This window comes from Falco biarmicus, chromosome 2 (genome assembly GCF_023638135.1).
Source record: "Falco biarmicus isolate bFalBia1 chromosome 2, bFalBia1.pri, whole genome shotgun sequence".
Lineage (NCBI taxonomy): Eukaryota > Metazoa > Chordata > Aves > Falconiformes > Falconidae > Falco > Falco biarmicus.
In genome coordinates, this window is record NC_079289.1 from 8417507 (window position 1) to 8438070 (window position 20564).

At 40.9% G+C, this 20564-nt stretch overlaps 1 protein-coding gene across 22 annotated transcripts in view; it reads left to right on the forward strand.

Moving 5' to 3' along the window:
- Nucleotides 1-20564, forward strand: part of DLG2 (discs large MAGUK scaffold protein 2) — a 1040391-nt gene that overhangs the window by 938744 nt on the left and 81083 nt on the right. For all 22 annotated transcript variants that reach the window (XM_056327218.1, XM_056327222.1, XM_056327223.1 and 19 more), the window contains one exon: nt 4619-4733. In XM_056327218.1, the coding sequence (XP_056183193.1) occupies nt 4619-4733 (115 nt within the window). The remainder of the gene's footprint in view (nt 1-4618; nt 4734-20564) is intronic.

Consider the following 20564-nt stretch of genomic DNA (forward strand, 5'->3'; position numbering starts at 1 on the left):
TGAAAAGGGAGGTGGGGGGGTGTTAAAACAACTCCTCCCCACCCTATAGGTACCCACTTGCACAGCTATAGAAGGGGTAGCAGGATTTTAGGTATCTAAGTCACTTCAGCAGTGAAAACGGTGGTGTCTGCCATACCCTCAAGATGTCAAAGTGGATTAGGCAAGATTTTGTAAGCCACAGTTTCGATCTTAGCCAGCTAAACTTGGAGTTTCAGTTTAACTGCATTACTGTTAGGGTTTGGGGTGTTTGTTTTTTTTTTTTAATGGGGCTGGCCACTTAATGTTGCTTTGATTTCTCAGTATGTGAACTAAGGAGAAGGTTCAGGGTGTTTGAAGATTACTCCCAAAGCTCTACCCAGTCCTTTCAACATATGAAAGTCCTTCAGAAAGGCAAAGGATTGCATTAGTATTTGAAGGTTAAAAGATGTGTGAGTCCCAGATCTAGCACTTGGCAAGCTGTTGGAATGAGGTGGAAGGAAAAACACCAGCTCCCTGCCCGTATATTCAGGCTAATGAGTCCTGTATGGAGCAGACAAATGTCAGTTGTTCCAACTGGTGTCTGTAGTTGAGAAATACACTCACTTTTGGCCTTGGTTGCATGCTGTAGCAATTCAAGCTGTCTCTACTTTTCCCTCTTTCCTGACTGCCCAGAACATTAAGCAGAGCCAGCTTTAGAAAACAGACCCTTGGGAAGACGGGCGCTTGCTTGGGGCAGCATGCAGAGCCCAACATGCCAATGCCAAAGCCCTGGAAAATGGTCTTGCTGTCCCTGCAGCTGGGCCATTCCTCACAGCAGCAGCCTCCTCTCCCACGTCCAATGGCAGTAGCTCCACCTCTCCAGGCTTAGCAAGTTGTAGCCGTATCCTTGGGACAGCTAAATTTGGGTCTACAAACACTGCCCTGAGCCCTGAGCCAGCTCTAAAGCAGAGTCTGAACAAACACATCCATCGCATCTGCCCTGTTTCTTACCACAGCATTTCCAGAGCCATTATATCAACTGGTCTGACCTCGGCAATAATAAAGGTTACAGTTTGCTCACCCAGTTGCACTTTTAGCCTAAAGCATAACTTTATCCGTTTCTTAAGCTCCTGGAATTAGTTGGTTAGATCATTAGTGAATCAGGCAATGGGGAGGACCTTTGCAGATGGATTTTGATAAGTCACATTTGGCAAACTTCACTAATGATGCACTCCAGCAGTAACACATTCTTTGTCCTCCCTTTCTTTAAAGGGCATGAAATTAGTGAATCAGCTTTAACTGTATTTCTTGTCAGCATGTCACAACCTTCAGTGTCCTTCTAATTGTGTAGGAGCCTTGAAAGTGTGTTATTTAGGTTCAGTGCTGAATTTGAAGGAAGCATGATGAGTTTTTCTGGACTTGAGCACTGCCACTTATTCGCACCTAGCAAATGCAAAGCCATTAGGAAACAACTCCTCTGGAATGACCCCGTATATAGAGAAGTGTTAAGAAAAAAGGCCTTTTTCCCAGTGGGCAGGACTACCATAGCAGGTCTGATGCCAGAAATGGAGCATCACTGTTTCTTTTTCTGTTCACATTTCAAATACAGCTGTCACTGTAGTATCTAGGCATCAGCAGGAGAATGAGGAGGACTGAGATTAAAGAAGCTGATCAGAGTGGGCTTAAATACCACATGCACTGATGGCCTTGCGATTTTTAGTCTGGGCATTTGTCAGGAGGAAGGTACAGGTGTACATTTCAGTATTTTTCAATGCATAAATATGAAGAAGGTACTACGTGAAAATATATGCCCATAAATATGTTTATTTTCAAATTAGCTGTGTATTTCAATCTAAAGGAAAAAACATCTCAAGAACACATTCTAATGATAATTATCATTATTACTTCAGTAATTTTTAATATTAACCTGGGAGCTGGAGGTTGAACCCTGAACTTCCATCACACACTTATTAGACAATTTTTAAGATGTGTTATAGTTTCTAAATGTCTTCGAGAAGGAGAAAGGTTATTAAATTCAGAATAAATATACAGTCAGTTAAAAGCAGTTAAATTACAAGTGCGCTCCGAAGTCAGAACACAAGCTATAATTTCATCATCTGACCAAGCTGTAGTCATTCGAGTATCTCATGAGCTGGTGTTCAAGTTGCAGATAGCTGGATGCTGTGCTAGAGTCAGATTTTCAATCCTCTCTTCTCACTCTCCAGATTGGTGTCTAAATCTGGGAGTTACTCCCACACCTCGCATACAGAGTCAGCCTGGGATATGGTTGCTTATTAAAGGGGAAGCTGCCATTACAGCTGCTCTGATGGAAATCATTCATATCTTTGATCTCACCCAGATGTAAAACATCAAAGAAGCTGCATTACACTGTACGTTTACTACCTTCTTCACTGTATCCACCACACGTGAAAGACACCTAGTAACAACCCTTAAAATTGTAGTATTCTGTCTGTATGCAGAGGACTGACACAGTGTAAGGGAGAGAAATATAAGCTTTTTGGTTTTAAGATCACCTTTCCTGTTTGCCAAGAAGAAATGTTAGATTTGTTACAATGAAATGGAAGTTGAACAAAGCCTTGCTCAGAAGATGATTATTTACTAAATACATTCTAGAGCAGGGGAATGGAACAAATATGACTCACATAGAGCAAACTTGAATCCTACACTGGGATAAACACTTAAGAACTAAACACCACTTTATAAAGCAACACAAGTTTGTGGGAGCCTTAGTTCCATTGAGGATTTGGGCTTTTAAATCACTGAGAAATTTAAAGTTGTACTCTAGGTGAAAGAAATCAGGAAGAAACAAGCTACAGCATGCATCTGAAATATAGTCTGCATGTAGGAGTGTCTCTTCTCCTGACATACAGATTTCAGCTGCAGTCAGTGATGTCATAGGTATGTGGGAAGACTGAAGAGTCTTATATCACAGCAGTGGTTCCCAGCTGACTGGCAAAGCAGCCACTGTCACTTAATAAACACAGTAGGTAATGCTAAAGCAGCTCAGCGAAAAGGGAGTTAAAATGCATCAAGTAAGAAGAAGGGGGGGGAAAAAAAAACCAAACACAAAAGCTCAAATCAAACCACTCTGCTAAGCCAACTTTAAGGTAGCTACTGTCTATGCAAAATGTGGAATCTTGGAAAGGTCAGATGTCATCCAATGAAAAGTTACAGGGCACTGAGTAAAATGAATTAGTTGTTGTTGCAAAGCATCTAGACATTCTGGGAACTGAGCCAGCGCGAACGGCAAATGATCAAATAAAAATAATGCTGAGATTTCTGCTAGGAGAAAATGAGAATATTGCTGTCTTACAGCATTCTCACATAGCTCAAAGAGCAGCAAACAGGGAGCAGAACAGGTTATAAATGCACAGTAAAGATTTATGTGCTTAAACTGAGAGATGGTGTTATCTGGTGGGATGTACCGCTGTCCTTTAAGGAAGGATACCTCGCCTGCTGGTTTCGCTTCTGTTCCAGACTTGCTGTGGGGAAATGTAGACCCTCCTTTTGAAGCAGGTAGTGAAAGAAAACATTGAGGTGCAGAGAGCATCTTCTTCACTTTGTTGGCATCAGTCTGCAACATTTTACTCTTCAAAGTGTCACTGACTCACTGCAAAGGATTTTGTACACCCCCTCAAGTTACCCTTCTAACTCGTGTTGGTAGATTTCCCGGGTTTAGGTTGAGTTATGACTCTCTGTGTTGCTGGAGCACTGCCTGTACATTGTTAGTTTCAAGGAATTACAGCTTGTTTGCAAAACTTCAACCTTTCCTCTTGCAAACCAAAAGTCAGCCCATTAGGTCCCACAGTGAGCAAGGGGAAGGTGCCAGCAGGAAGAACTGTTGACCAGGCTGCAAACAAGGGACCTGTCCTTTCAGAGAGGAGCCTCACCAAGTGATACATCTCTAGCTGAATCCTTGCTCCAGCGCTGGTCCCATGTTCCTTGTCAGATCACATTTTACAAAGCTACCAGCAGAGCTATGGAGGAGAACAAGGTGTGGGAGGTGGTTTTGTGCCGCTCCTGTGCAGCTTAAATAGGTCTGGAGTTTCTGGAATCACCCACCATAAGACCAAGTTATGTCTCCACCTATTTAAAAAGAAACAGAGACCAATCCTCAGTGGGCTGGGTAAAATAAAGTGGCTTATTGCTCATACAAAAATTTCACAGCTGCTTGAGGGATAATTAGACTTTGATATATCTCCTTCAGTTCAGTGGGATTTTACGCTAAAAGCTTGACTCATTAGGAACTTCAGTGCATCATCCCACTGCCCCTAACAATGTATCTTATTGTTTGGAAGGAGGAATGATATGATAGAAAACTGCTTTCAGCATCCTTTTTACAGACTGAAAGATATTTGGTAGCACATTTTAACCCCCTTTTCCTTTCTTGAAGCTGCAGGAGAGAAGGTCCTCGCTATTTGACTTTTCATAGTCAGTGCTGAAAGGTTCAGGTGTCATGATAAAGAGGGCATATATGTACCAAAGATAATATAGTAATGGGAGGTTCTATTAGACCTCAATTTTCAGGACGTGCTTTACACTCATTAATTTAATATAATTTGCATTTAGCAGCCCTAATGATTATATAGGTCAAGAAAACTAAAATATCTTTATTCTCTGGGGGTTTTTATCTCCTTAGAGTACGCTCGGTTTGAAGCAAAAATCCATGACCTGCGTGAGCAGATGATGAATCACAGCATGAGTTCTGGGTCCGGCTCCCTGAGGACTAATCAGAAGAGGTCACTGTATGTCAGGTAAGCAAGGAGAGCATTCTCCTGGGACTATGTCAGCAGCTACCTTGTCTATGCCTGACTTGTGTGTTGTGGGTTCAGCAAGGTGGGAAAGAAGTTCGAGGGACTGCATCGAATTGAGCTGAGAAATGCATCACCCCTATAAGCACAGCCCTATTGCTTAATCCGATCATTTCAAGCCATTTTCAGAGAGCATTATACTTTTATAGTTATTTGGTTTTATGAGATAAAGAACTCAGCAGTTGCAAGCTCTTTCTATATCTGAGACGGTTATGGTGGTCTAGTGACACATTGCATTTCTGTGTGAGGTCTTGCCCAGACATCGAATGATTGCTCTTATAAAGTGCACTTTTTCCCCAAGGCCATGTACTTACAAAGCAAGGACTATTATGTGCTGTTCTAAATGCATGGCAATCTGCTGCTATCCTCTTGCTTAAGTTTACCCTTCTATCAGTCTACACTACAAAGACTTTATCATCTACCTAGCAAGATCAAATATGCAGATGAGATGCTAAACAAGCTGACGTACGTAGCTTAAACAGGGTAGCGAATAACACAGGAACTGCCTAACAGAGCCAGGTGGTAGCAGTGGTTATACTTTTGCTTTGACTGTGCAAATCTACTGCCATAGTTGTTGCTGGGTGAAAGACTGGGTGTTGCCCAATTGCCCCTAGCAAAGTTCTTGCTGTCACTCATGAGTTTGAGGCCTTTGGGGTTCATGGAGACTATGGGACTCCGTGACAAATATTTTAATCGTCTTAATAATTATGCTTCTCTAGGCTTTTCATTTTTTTTCCCCGTGCTCAGCATATAATTTGAAATTCCTGACAATCATGAAGTAGAGGGAAGCAATTTGTCAGCCTCCAGGCAGTCATAATTATTCATGGGGGAGCTAATTCAGGTGATAACATTGCAGAGATCCAATTAAGGCTAAATTCTACATTTTGTCATTATGCCCTCAGCATGAAGGGGTAAAGTAGGAGAGAAGGAAGGGAAAATTTAAATGTTAGCATGGATAGTCTTATTTTGTTGGGCAGCAACCACGTGAAGCACTAATTGGTACTGCTGCCAGGAAGAGCAAGGACTGAAAGGGTATAGATCACTGTTACCAGTGATCTTGCTGTTGGGCAAGGTCAGGTTGGAAGTGTCATGGCTTTTGATCCATCTCTAACCTTCTCTGACCTCTCTGGCTTTGTGTTTACTTCTGAAGCTATTCCACCTGCAGCAGGTTTTCTGCAGACCAAACACAGCATGACTTTGCTGTCAAGAGCTTTGGTCAGCTCTCTGAATTTGCATTTTCTGAAAAGCTACAGTCATTGGACATGCCCCATCCCTGGCAGTGCTCAGTGCCAGGCTGGATGGGGCTCTGAGCAACCTAGAAGGTTTCCCTGCCCATGGCAGGGGGGTTGGAACTCGATGATCTTTAAGGTGCTTTTCAACCCAAACCATTCTGTGATTCTGTGATATGTAGGAATAGGTCCAAGGTTACTTTGCTTGAGGTAAGCCAGGAACCCAAAATGTGGGTATCAATGGTGCAAGAAGTTCAAGCCAACAACTGCAAGTCAGTTCAGGTGTACACATAAGGAGTAACACAGGGTCCTGAACAGCTTGCTGGTCTGAGCTGCAGCAAAGCTCGATTACCCCTGTATCAGCATCAACCTGGTAAGCCCTGCTTGAGAACTGAGGCTTATTAGCTTTCATACAGCCAAACTAATGTATCTGTGCTGCATCTGAACTAGCCTAGTTCTATACAATATTGCTGTGTGTGCACCGATGAGCCTGGTTTTCTGCTAGTTCACAAATTCTGAGTGTGGTCTGTCTCGCTGAGCTGATATGCCCTGGTGCTTCACTGCAGGAATCTTTGATGTCTTAGCTGCATATCTAAATATCACTTCCCAAACCCTAAATGCAAAAACTGTTCCTTTATTCTACAGTCATTCCAAAAAATGTCCCAAACCGCTCAAGCAGAAAACCTCAAAAGCCTCAGTCACTTTTGTTAGCATTTTTTTTTTGCAGTCAAAACCACACAACTGGCTGTGTCCAACTCCGAGAAGTCTGTGTGAGAGGCTCTGTATTTTGCATAGTGTTATAATGTGTTTGTAGCGCAGCAGTGCCTGCAGCATCGCACTAGGCACAGTTAGTTCATATCATATACACTAATTACAAAGGTAGCTTATATCTACATCAGGCACTAAGGAAAAAATAAATGTGGGTTCAGAAATCTGCTTGTCTTCAGAAACTGAAATTTTCACTTTATGGATAAACTCTTTACATCTAGGGACCCATGTAAAAAGTCTGGGACAGCATTTTTTTTATTTTTTCCATTCTTACAACTCAGGGCATTTCTGTTTCAATGGATTATTTGGGCCAGCATGCGCAACAGAACTAGAGGCAAATTAGCATATGTTACAAATCTGTAGCTGTAATGCCAAGTTTATGATTCATGTTTGCTGTTTTCCTTTCTTTGAGATACAGCGATTTTGCTGTCCTTCACTGAGTACAAACATAGTTATTTTTTTTTTACATAGAGAGCTTAATCAAAGTAAATAACTATGTTCTAGGCAGCACAAGGAAATAACTTTAGGTCCATATAGGTTGTAATAATTGAAAATAAGTGTCATTACCTGCTCATAGAAAAGCCAAAAGAAAAGAGGGTGAGAAAAAGCAAAGGTTTGTAAACAGATTTACCAAGGGGATGTGGGACTCATTGAATGCAGGATTTTCTTCTTTGCCTTACAGTCTGTGATTTCCCTATCCCGCCCCTGCTAAAAGAGCATATCATTTTATATTTTGATATATTAAAAAGTTATATTAAATGAAGTGAGGTAAAATTAACACGAGGATAATGGGTTTAACATAGGACTGGAAGTAGTTGGCTGAAAGCAATTAAAAGTCAAATGTAAGCAGTGTATACAACCACAGGAAAGCAATCAAGAATGATTTGTTCAGAAGAAATGGTGTAGCGCTCTGACATGATCTGTTATCTGTGCATACTCCAGTGTTTATGAGTTTTACTATTTTTTTTTTCTTTGTCCCAGTCTCTTTCTGATGCCTCCTGGAATATTTCCCAGAAAAATTCTGAAATTGTTTTTCAGTACTACCTGTTCCTTTTGTATCACAGAGCATATATCTCTGTTTGGGAGGTTATCAGAAAGTCCACAACACTAAAGGAAAAGAATGAGACTTCAGGGGAGGACAGGGCCATAGGAAATGCTGTTAATTATTTTGGGAGCCCACATCCTCTTTGTCACTAAATGTCTCTGTTGAGGAAAAGAAATACAGGAAGAAAAGCAGAAAGTGAGGGAATAGACATGAACTATAGCAAATTTCATTTTTATAATTTATTTGTTGGTGAAGGTGAATGAACTTTATCTGAATTCAATAACAGAAACGAGAGGCTAAGAGAATTTCTGCTATTAACCTTTTTAATTTATTGGAATTCAGCCATCAGCTTATGATTAATGGGGAAAGTAAACAAACCCATCACCAGCTAAATGCTGTGCTATATACTTACATAGGGGTTTTTTAGTGTTTTTATGCAAATTCATATCTTTTTGTCTTTCTGGCTCAAGGTTTTAGAATCTGCTCTTGTAAGATTATATATTTGTTGTCTTGAAATAGGTACGTACATTGCTTTGTCCTTTTCAGTCCAGATCCATAGTCAAATTTTTCAGGCTACTTGTGGTTACTATTGATACACTTGGGAAACACAAGCTCATGTTGTTTAATCCACAGGCTATGGAACATGACAACCTTTTGAAGAGTCAAGCAAAGTACAGTCCTTTAAAAAGTTCGGTGAATGTGAGCAGCCATTGAAACTTTGGTATAAAATTGCCAAGCTTTGGAGGAAACTGAGAGCTTAAGCGTGAAGGGTTTTTTCCTTTTGATTTACTAGATTCCTCCTGACCTTAAAGCACTTATGCTAGGTTTTTGAGGGTAAAAGTGGATACTTCAGTAACTGCTATGAAAGGTACAAAGAAAAGGCTTTCAGGAATCATCTGGCATCCAAGAACTGCCTTCTTACAGTCTTTTGTTGATTTACAGATGAAAAAATAATTAGACAAGCTTAGAATAAACAGCCACAGCACTTTTTAATCTTTATTCAAACCAGACAGCTTCTGAAATAATGTCTGTAGTTAAAAATCCCAATTGCCCAAGGCCACAAACAGGCACTGTGGAGGTATATCACTCTGCAGAAACAACTCCAAAGCTTCACACACCCCCCAACCCTTTCATTGCCTCTTCACTGATTAAAATATGTTAAATACCATCAGGGACCAAGCATCGTTCCACCTAATTGTGGCTACTTGCTGCCCTGTATAAAGCCACTGGCTGAGTTTATTGAAATGCAGATATTTCAAGTTCAGCACTACTTACAAATATATCGGCACAATGTGAATTGTAGTTGGCCTGCAAAGGCAGGTATGGAAACCAGAGCTGGGACAAGGCTGGATCCAGCCGTACTTTCAGAAGTGGTTCCACAGCCGTCTCTCCACCAGCTATCCACGAAGAGCACTACCAGTGGGAAGTGGAACCAAGGGAAAGAGCCTCTTCCCAATAAGTTCAGGAAGTTTAAGCTCAATCTTTTTGTTCCAGCCCACGCTGCACTAATTACAAAAACTGCACAGTGCAAGCTGGTGCTTCTAGTCCATTACATTTTTTTCTGCTTCTAGCTGGAATTAGTGTTAAGAATTTCCTACCTTTGATAGGTATGTGCTGTATGAACACTATGCGTTATGTGTTAAAAATTAGTGTGTTCTGGTTCATTTTTTTATCGAGCCATTAGGAACAGAATCTGGAGATTTGCCATAGCAACTTAGCAGCAGCTGAAAGAAAGTCAAGATTGAGGTACTTTGGGGTTTTTACTCTGCTTTCCAGCACAACGAATTCTCCATTAGGCATTAGACTCCTTTATACACATCTCCTGAACTCCTTAGAAATCAGCATGATGCCATAGCACTTAGGGAGACTTTGATTTTCAGCCTATCACAGAAATTCTCACCTGGGAACTTTGCGAGTGGCAGTTGAAATTTGGCTGAGGCCGTTTGTGAAGGCTGGATGTGGCGTCTGGGGTAGTTCTACGTAATGTCTGTTACAGCCACTGTGCGGTCTCCCTGTCTTCACTGAGGCAGTGAACACCCACAGGCCACTGAACATCAGATCAGGGATCCACGAGCAGAATTCTCCTGGGAGAGCTGCACAGCAGGTTGCAATGCAGTCTGAAATCCACATGAGAAATGCAATTCTTGGAGACATCGTGGTGGTGAAATCTAAACACATGATAGCATCAGACCTCTACTACGTAGATCTGGAAGGCAAAATGTGATAGATCATTTCATCAGGGCTTTTCAGAGGGAGGTACTGAGGAAACCAGAGAGAGGTATGAAATGGTCATACCTAAATGCTCATTACAATGGTAGAGAAAAAACCCCGTATATTTGTATATATCTTTACTTATCTATAAATATAAAGAAAACCAAATAGATACATGTTAGTGTTAGATATATGCTATATCCACATATACATTGCAAACATCTTCACTTAAGCTAGTGGCTAGTCTCTCTCTTGAGTCAGTAGAGTGCACTTGGCACCTTCGGAGTACAATTCATCTCATCCATAAGTAGACATCTAAAATTGCTCAGACGAACCATGCCCTAAAAATGTCTGTTTCTTACAGCTGAGTGGAAAGAGCCTCAGGTGATTAGCTGAGATGTAAACATCTATATTAGATACACTTCAGGTTGTGTGACCTGAATCCCATACTGAATAGCACCCTCACACATGCACACAGAGTATGTATATACATTTCTTGAAGAAGCTGTAACATCAGACTGCGGCTGTTGCCTGTGAACGCCTCTGCTGTGTGTTTCAGTAAGACACTGCAACGTAGGTTTGAAACACTGACAGTCCTATTTAAACAGGCTGGTTTGTTCCCTGTATTCTTATCCCCCAGGACAGCTTCCAAGTTAATCTGCCACTTTTGTTAGCACTCTTGAGGATCCACACTGCCAGTGCGTGGTCGTCAAGCTGGATGAGGTTTTGACTCCAGCTATGGCATCACGCTGTGTGTTTCTTTCAGACTTCAGAGCGCTGTGGGTCAATCTAGATTTCTGGAGAGTTAATGTGAGTGAGTTTGGCGCCTAGGCATTAGTGTTTGGGTTTGATGGGGAAATAGCTAGAGCTTACATGGCCATGCCTGTACTTTAATGGCATGATAGCAACTATTCAAATTCCCTTTACTGAGCAGTAAGTGGAGTAAAATGGAATTTTAGTACAGTTTGTTCGCTTACCTTGGATTATTCCTAGGTAATTGAACAGTCCAAATTATAGCACAGAATGGAAACATGCATTCAGAAAATCTGTGGTAAATGGCATTAACACAGAAAGCTGGGGGGTTTGATAGCATTTAGAGACGTTTGGAAATGGTCAGATAGGTACACAGGTAACCAACACTCGTGAAATGGGCTGTTGCACTTGAAATGCCATTTCAGGTTGGAAAATTGAAACCTGCTTGAGACTTTACTCATTTCACATGTCATGGTTAAATATAGATTTCTGGATATTCAGTTACTATTTTTCGTCTGTTCTTTCTCTGAATATAGAGTCTTCTCCAGATCACTCTGGCACCAGTATTCTCACTGGCTTCAGCAAGAGCTCCTCAGATTCAGAACCAAGAAAACAATGCAAATCTTTATTTTTCAAAGCAAGCAGGGTCACTGTGCACTTGAGAGACCTTTTTCCCAGGGGGACATTCTGGAGCTGAACAGTATAATTGAATAACTATTCACTCAGGTTTTTATTAATTATCAGAGACACTGAGGAACAGAGAAGGGTGAGGGATATGCTAGAATACCAGAATCACCTAATACAATGGGCAATACATCCAGTAGTTATTATTTATTACTTTGAAATTCATGTTTAGAGCAAAAGTATCAGCTTCACAGAACCTGTGATTACCTGTAAAATGAAGAGGGGATATGACACCAGCTCTTGTCTTTGGCAATGCAAATGTAGTGTTTTCTTATGAATCTCAGACTGTTTATATGCTTAGAGGATCATTTTTTTGGCATTTACAAAAAGTACCATGTTCCTTATCCTGCTGTTCAGTACAAACTAAATGAGAAATTTAAAAATTAAAGAACAGGGAGTATCTGGAGAGAGGCTGTTTTGGTTTTGGGGATTTTTTTGAGCTGGTCTCTCACTGATGCCAGTAGGAGCTGCAAGCATTTCCCACTTCTTTGTATTATGCCTGTGAAATTTTCATAGGTCTTTAAAGAAGGCACACAAGGGTGTTGCCACTCTCACCTGAAAGATGGATGTGAAAATTATTAATCTTGGAGTATTCACAATTCAAAGGCCTTTAGACTTCTAGTTTGATGGCATTTGGTGCCAAAAAACCCACGCTGAAATGTGACAATGTAAATATAACAACATGCCTCGCCTATACCCTAGGACTGTGAAGATCGATACACTTGATATACAGCCAGCTGAAACTATTAGCCACCTCACAAGCTACTACAGCTTTTCTTAACAATTAGTATATTTCTTATTCATTTCATATTTTCTTGCAGTGTTTATACTAATGAATGGTTCAGGAAAAATGAGGTTCATTTTCAATTTTTAATAACATTTCACAGACAAAAAAGAACCAGTTAATGGAGAGTGAAAACTGAACATGTAAACACATCAGACAAAACAGTCTCCTCTCTGCATCTGACACCAGATCTTTCCTTCACATTTTCATGTTTATCATATCTGCTACTTTTAGGTATGAATTAAGTCTAATTGATTCCTTCCTGCGGTGCGGTGCAATGCACCGTTAGCTGCAGCATGAACCAACAGCCCCGCAAACCTTTTATCAAGGGATAATTTTCCAATTGTGCCCAAAAGGGACGAAAAAGCAGATTTCTTTCAATCTGCTTGTGGCTTTGAAAACCCTTGAATACTCTGTGTTCAAGACTAGGAACTAATGCACATAGTACTGAGTACCTTGAAGAACTGAGCCCTATGTGAATAGACGCAGCCTGCAGTAATCTCAGATAACAAGCTCTGCCTAAAGTTCGGAATATAAAACAGAATATAAAAAAGCTCCTTATCAAAACCATTCTTGCCTAATTCATCTCATCTTTACATTATCAGTAAACTTGTTAGATATGAAATAACTGGCTGAGACCTGAAATCATGTCCTCAGTGCTGAATTATTAATGCTTGCTGAAACAGCTTTTCGATTAGCAGCTTCAGTAGAAGTGAGTAGTACATCTGGCCATTTTCATTATTGTTCTGTTTCATAAGTTGTTGAAATAATGTCCTAGAACAGGTAATGTGCTTGATGTGATGTCTGCTCTAAAGAATCAGTACACCTTTTTTCTTTTCTGAAGAGATGCTTTAATAGCTTTTCATTGCACATATATTCTGCTTTCCAGTTCCCTGGTGGGACTGTCTGCTTTCTGGTTCGGAGACTCATCCAGCAGGAAAGTGTCAGCTAGAATGATTTCCAAGCCAGAAGATGATGATGAACTTGGCCACGTGTGGGAATAGGACCTGTCTGAAATTTCTATAACCAAGACAGTCATAGTTTCAGCCTGATTTCTAAGCAGAGACTCAGAACATGGTCTGTCGGCACGGAGGGGGTGGGGGGCAAGTGACAATGAAGATAAACTGCCTGTGGCTTAAAATGGCTGAAAGTGAATCAGCAAAACATGCATTTAAGCTGTGTCTGTTCTATGTGGAGAAGCAGTCTTCTCCAACAAACAATTTCTTATGATGTTTCCATGTCAACAGCTATAACAGGACACGGTAGGTTTGTGCAGTTCTCAACTGGAAAAGTACAAGATATAAGTTAGATCATCAACGTAAAGAAGAAAACCCATTGAAATAAAACCTTGTGAGAATACAGTCAAAAGTTGGAACTCTAAATATGTGCGTTGGCACAAGGCAAGCTAGTGGAGGCTCTTGGCACAGTGGCCAATGTGAGAGAAAGAGAGAAAACTGCTTGGACTTCTACCTGAAATCTGATATGGAAAAATTGTAAAGACCCTGCAGAACAGGGTCTCCAAATTAGTTGCATTGGAACAAAGCTGAGAACAGTGTTGAAACAAGACATAACCCTGCTGAAAAGGGCAGAGGGAATTTGCATTTGAAGTGCCTTCCAATACAGATAAATGAGGAGGATCTTTTGTCTCACTGCAAGGAAGGGCATCTGTGAGAAGGGAGCACAACCAATTTAAGTGATAAGGCTGAGCGGGACCAGTAAGCTTTGCTGACCCTTTTATTTCTCATTAGAAATAGAAAAGACTGTATTAACTCTACAAGCCTGGGAAGGATGTGGGGAATTGCCTACCAGAGTTGAGGATCATAGCGAACTCCTCAGTGACCTGTTTGGTCATTGCCTGCCACCCCAGTCTTGTAATAGAGAACAGAGTCCAAAACCAGAAAGGCCAGGTCTTCCTGGGTGTCACTGGCATCCTGTTGAATGGTACTGGTTTAGATGCTGCTAGTTTGCTAGGTTTGCTGTGGCTGGTGGTTGTGCGGTGCTAGTTGGTAGGGGAAGGTGGTGTCCAAGGGAACCCAGCTCAGCATGAGGGTACTGGACCCAGCAGGCTTCTTTGCAGGTGTGGGGCTGGCACTGCTTGTCCCGTCTCTGTCCCTCTGGCACACCAGCCTCAGCAGGTGGGATTTGATCCTCTCTTAATGTGCTTCATACTCAGAGCAAAGAAAGTAAAAAAAGATGTCAGAGATTAGCATATCTGTGAATGTGTGTGTGTGTACTTCTGCTTTCTGCCGTGTCTTTACCTTCATCTCTTGCAAAGATTCTGATTGTGGGTCATGCTTCTCTCACAAGTACTTACTCTAATTGCTTTATCTACAAATACAGCAAATAAAAGAAGACTAACAGGCAGAGCTGTCTGGTGAACAGTTTGCCAGATGTTCCTTACTAAACAGGAATTATACAAATGAAACATTCACCCACTTTCCATAAATCCTATTTCCTTTTCTTATGCTTTTTGCCTGGCTTTGCAGGCAACCCCATTCCTTCACCCAGCATACCGTGCTGCTATATTTATCAACACACCTGCTAGTACCACCATAATACCTACTGCTATACAAACCACTGCTTACAGGGAAGACAATAGCGTGTTGCTATTTCTGCTCCCACTTATTCAAAAGGGTCCTGGCATAGTGGGCAGCAGCAGAAAGCTTTGTGAAAAATTAGGACAGAAGCTGTTGCTTGACAGCGTACAAGGATTTTTATTTTTTTTTTGGTAACTTCATATTTCTAACCGCTTAGATTTTAGTTATGCCAGGTCGGAATATTTTTCACCTTGGCATCTGCTAATGATACGTGTCCTCTCCATTTCCAAGGAGTAATAATATTCCTTTCTTTCTGGAAGCCAAAAAGGGCTGTAATTTTCCCTTTCAAAAAAGCACTGTCTCTGCAGACATGCTTTCTCTTCTTGATGTCCTTGAGACATTTTAGAATCCAGGTAGAGGTTGCGGTGACTGACTGTTGTAATTACTCCCTTCTGAAGAGTCTGTAAGACAATTTCTACAGATAAGAATCCTAGGTTATCAATCACAAAATGGAAGCACAGCCTAATGGCCTCCAAGTTGCATTCTGTCACTTTCTTGCAGATGGTTCAAGATACAAAGCCACAGTTCAGTCCTTTCGGCTGCTCCCCTCTGTACCCAGCCAGCCAGATTTTGTCTGTCAAGATCCATGTTGCTGAGAATACTTCAGGAGCTATTCTTGTACAAAAAAGTAAAGTTTAGATTTGAAAAACTTCTATTGTTCCTTCAATTATATCTGTACAAGGAAACATATCTATATGAATTAATTTTGAAAACAGATTAACTGAGACTAAACAGAATCAAAAGCATTTTCAGTAGCACTGCAGGAGACATGGTAGAAGCAATGTTTCTAACATGCTTTGCAGGTTCAACATGCAATCACCCTTTCAGTGTAAGCATTGAAAGTGTTTTTGTCCTTTCTGTACTGGCAGTCAGAGCATTGCCACATCCGTGGAGACAAGAAAACTCTGCTGCAGGGAGAAGCCGTGGATGTAATGTCCTGTGAGATGTCCTGGAAAGTACATTCGCTCTCTGACTTATTCTGCCCCAGTGTCTCATCCAGGCATGACAATACAGACAGATTTTTGTGATATCCACTTGTTATTAACTTAAAATAAAATTTATCACATTCTTAAATAACTTAGATTTTGATACTATATATTGTTGTTTAGCACTCTAGTGTCTGGTCCTAATTTCATACCTGCCCTTCTTTACAGAAAAAAAGGGTGAGCTACGCTGGCATTTGCATGGTCAGAACTACATTCCTAAAAGCTCTAAGAGAGTTATGGGGAACAGTATGATTTCAGTGCACGGTACTTCTTCAGATCTGATTCACATGGGTTTCATTCTGGCTAACACTAGCCCCAACAAAAGTGCAATTAAGGTCATTTGCCCTGGTTTCAAGTCAGAATCATGAGATGTTCCAGGAGTAAAAATCAAAATTCTTCCTTCATCACTGAGATTTGCATGAGGATTCATCTTGACAGTCTCATGAACATTAGCAGATCTTTCATCAAAACTAAACTGGATCTGAATTTTCTCAACTCTCTGGAAATCTAATAATCTACTTACACTTTAAGAATTAATCAAGGATATCAGCAAGAAAAACAAAATACAAATTAATAGAATTGTACCCTTAGACACTTGATATCATATTCTGTGTTGGGCTTCCTGCCCAGCCCGGTCTAGTGATTACTACTAGAAGATGAGGGGTCAGTTTGAAGACCACAGCTCACAATATCTGCTGATGCAGGTGCAGTAACCACAGCCGTTCAGCACAGGTTATAAACTTCCATGCACAACAGAAACAAAGCCTGGCAGCCAAGTGACTTTCACTTGTTTGGTGGCAAATAACTGCTCTTTCCTGTAAATCTGATCTCATTCAGCAAATGCCTGAGAATTTATTTCAATATCTGAATGACATGCTGCCCTTTTACATAGGCCAATAAGTATGACTTTTTATTATAGCTACTGTGTTAATGTAATCGCGTTTTATTTTCTTGATGCTTTCAGGATTGTGTATTTTTAAAGTTTTTTCTAGTTTACCTGTTGTTTGCTATGAAAATTCAGAAAATGCTTAAACAGAACATCATTTAGAAATACAGGGATTTCTTTTAATTTCCATGTCCTCAGTAACTGATTTATTTGCCTTGGTCTGTTTGCTGCATAAGTAGCAGACAGTCATTCATTAGCGGTACTTGCCTATAGGCTCCCTTTAAGAATATCAAAACAATTTTAAAAGTTTGGATAACATTCCAAAACAGATAGTTTTGCCATAATGAGGATTGCAGCAGCTTTGACTGCAAGAAATCTGGAGAAAAAAAACCCTAAAAGAAATAACTATCAGCAGACAAGACCTTTTTTCTCACTGAAGGTATGAAATAATAGGCAATTTGACTGAATTAATGACTTGAAAATTATCCAGCTGAATGCAAGGACCATTGCTGAATTTAGAGCCTGTAGAAGATGAGGTTGTTTTCCTCTTAATAGAGTGTGAAATAGTTGTATGGTAGGTGCTTCTTAAGCTACTTTAGTTTTATTTTTTCTGTATTGTCATTCCAAAGCCATCAGGCACTGGACAGATACAAGAATATATTCCTTTTTAATGTGGGCAGCATGCAAAAGGGTCAAAGTTTCCTTTCCCTAAACTTTTTAATTGCTAGAATTTCCTTGGTTCAGTGCAGCAGCTCTTAATTTGCATCAGGATGGCTGAAAGGAAAATCCCTACTTGGTTTGTTAGGGTTTGAATTTTTAAGAAAGGAAACTTCAATTATACTCAGATTTCAATGCTGCTTTTTTAGGAAATTTTGTAAAAGTATTAAGTCACTGCCGTTGAACTTTTTGTGTTCCATCTGTGGAAATGCAGTAGATTGCAGGGCGGTCTGGGCAGGCCGGGCCGAGGGGCCGAGGCCAGTTGTATGAGGCCCAACAGGGCTGAGTGCCGGGCCCTGCCCGTGGGTCACACCAGCCCCCCACAGCGCTGCGGGCTGGGGGCAGGGGGCTGGGAACTGCCCGGCGGGGAAGGGCCTGGGGGGGCTGGTCGGCAGCCGGCTGGGCATGAGCCCCCAGTGTGCCCAGGTGGCCACGGCGGCCAGCAGCGCCCTGGCCGGTGTCAGCAGCAGCGTGGCCAGCAGGGCCAGGCAGTGCCCGTCCCCCTGTGCCGGGCCCTGGTGCGGCCGCCCCTCGAGCCCTGGGCTCAGCGTTGGGCCCCTCACCCCCAGACAGACCCGGAGGGGCTGGAGCGTGTCCAGAGCCGGGCAGGGGCTGGGGAAGGGGCTGCGGCACAGCTCGGGGGGGGGCAGCTGATGGAACTGGGGGTGTTTAGCCTGGAGAGGAGGAGGCTGAGGGGGGACCTTATCGCTCTCTACAGCTGCCTGGCAGGAGGCTGTGGGCAGGTGGGGGTCGGTCTTTTCTCCCAGTAACAAGCGACAGGACAAGAGGAAACAGCCTCAAGTTGTGCCTGGGGAGGTTTAGATTGGATAGTAGGAAAATTTTCTTCACTGAAAGGGTTGTCAAGCATTGGAAAAGGCTGGGCAGGGAGATGGCATCTCAATCCCTGGAGGTATTGAAAAGACGTGTATATGACATGCTAAGGGACGTGGTTTAGCAGTAGGCTTGGCAGTCGTGGGTTAACAGTTGGACTTGATGATCCTACTTTTCCAGCCTAAATAATTATGTGATTCTATGATTCAATACCTTGGCTGCATTACACAAAAGATTCTACCACTTGCCTGTGGTTCTAAAATATATTCCAGAGCTATAGAGGACATCAATTTGAAATGGGATTTTCTTATATTTGGGAAAAGCAGACATATAAGTATATGGAAAAAGGGAAGTATTCTAAATGTGTTTATTAAACATTCAGTAGTAGTTATGTCTTCTAAAAACAGCAATAAGACCCATCTGCAGTCATCATAACTAATGGTTAATGTGAGGTGAATCAAGGAGTCATATGCTACCATAACTCAGATGAAAATCTTAGTCCTAACAAGAATTTTATTCCATGTTACTGTTTCAAAGTTCTCTGCCTGTTTAAAACACATAAAGAATTTATATCCTATCTGAGCTCTTCTTCCAGGAATGTAAGTGGCATCATTCTGGAATGGAAAAGCTCAGATTCTGCATTGCTTTAGGACCTAAAAATACACAGATATATTGTTAGAGAGATATGGAGTGATGCTGAAGCACTACGATGAGTTGGTTATTCATTGTAGGACACTTGTTTACAGCTATCGGAGATAAATAGTTTTTGAATAAATCATCTGAGATTCATTAAGTAGTAGAACTCTGAAGAGTCTGAGGTCAACTTTATCTGAAATTTCTGAATTAGTTGTGTGAAATGAGGTTGGAAATTTTCTTTATTGCAGCCAAAATGGAAAAGGAGAGACACCAGAAACAGTTTTTGTAATAGGATCAGAAGTGTACTTCTAATGCTTAAGTTTCAGGTCAATATGACCTAGGCTTTCATGGTTATGATGTGTCATAAACAAGAAAACCCCAACAGGTTTAAGAAAAGGAGAACCCAGTCTCTTGCTCCCTAGCTTCTGTCATACTATTAAGGTACTAGAACCACAAATCATGGAGAAACCATGTGGACTCAAATAAACTTCACTGAGAATACATCACCATATCCTTTCCTTTGAAAGCATATCACATATCTGGCCTTTCATCCGTTTCTGTTATGAGAAGTAGAAAAAAGAAAAATAAAACTGGAGTTCTCAGTGCTATTATTTCTCTGCAGAGCTGATCTGGAAAGGAGCTGATAGCAGTCCAAGCTTATTGGAATCTGATCTATCTCCACCCTTATCTAGAGGTATAGTCTTCTAAGTCAAGGACTTTGTCTTTTCAGTCAGCAAAAAATGGAATATTTATTGAAATTGCGTCTTTATTATATACTAAAAAGGCTACATCCACAAGAGAGACTCAGGAGTGCTACGATGTTGGCAAAAACATCACTTGTGCTCTCTTTGAATATTGCTAGAAAGTAGGCTTGCTGTCATTTAGGTCAAATACTTTGGTGAGATTGCCTCTGAATGATATTTATACCAGAAGCATTATAATCTCTTGAAGTCAAACACTGGTTACGGGGCTTTTTAATGTGCTTTACCTCTTCTCACACTGTGTACCTGATAATAGGGCTTTATGGGGTAAAGATAATTTTTTTAATCTGCTATGCAGACAATTCCTGGAAGAATGAAGTACCATCAGAAGTAATTTAGTCTAATTGGATCTGGTGAGGAATGCCTGTATGAAAATATAAATACTTTTTAAATAATCATGACAGTCTGGGACTTAAATATTCTGCATTTCTGTGAACTATTTTTTCCCAGTGTGTGTACAGAATTATCTAATCATCCCCAATTACAAGAGTAATTGAAGCTTTGTTTGAGCTGATTAACTAATTTTAGAATTTATTTTCTGATTTCTTAGCATTTTTGACTGATAAAACCAGCCATCTACTAGGCAGGGTAAAGTTTCTTCTGCCAATATTTTGTTTGACATAGATTTCCCTAATGGCTCATTAATTGGCAATTGTGCTTGGTAAAATGAAAAATCAGATGTTTATAGTTTTGGTTTGCTGAGCAATTGTGCTCTGTAGAAGGGGGCTGTTCTTTATGTTTCCTGAAGGCCTATGAAACTGTACCTCATGCTTTAATGGAGGAAAATCATTTACAGCATTTGCAGCTTGAAATTACAATAAGTGAATAATTACAATGGCCTCAGTCATCCTGCTTCTCCTATGAGCAAGAGAAAGTAATGTTAGAA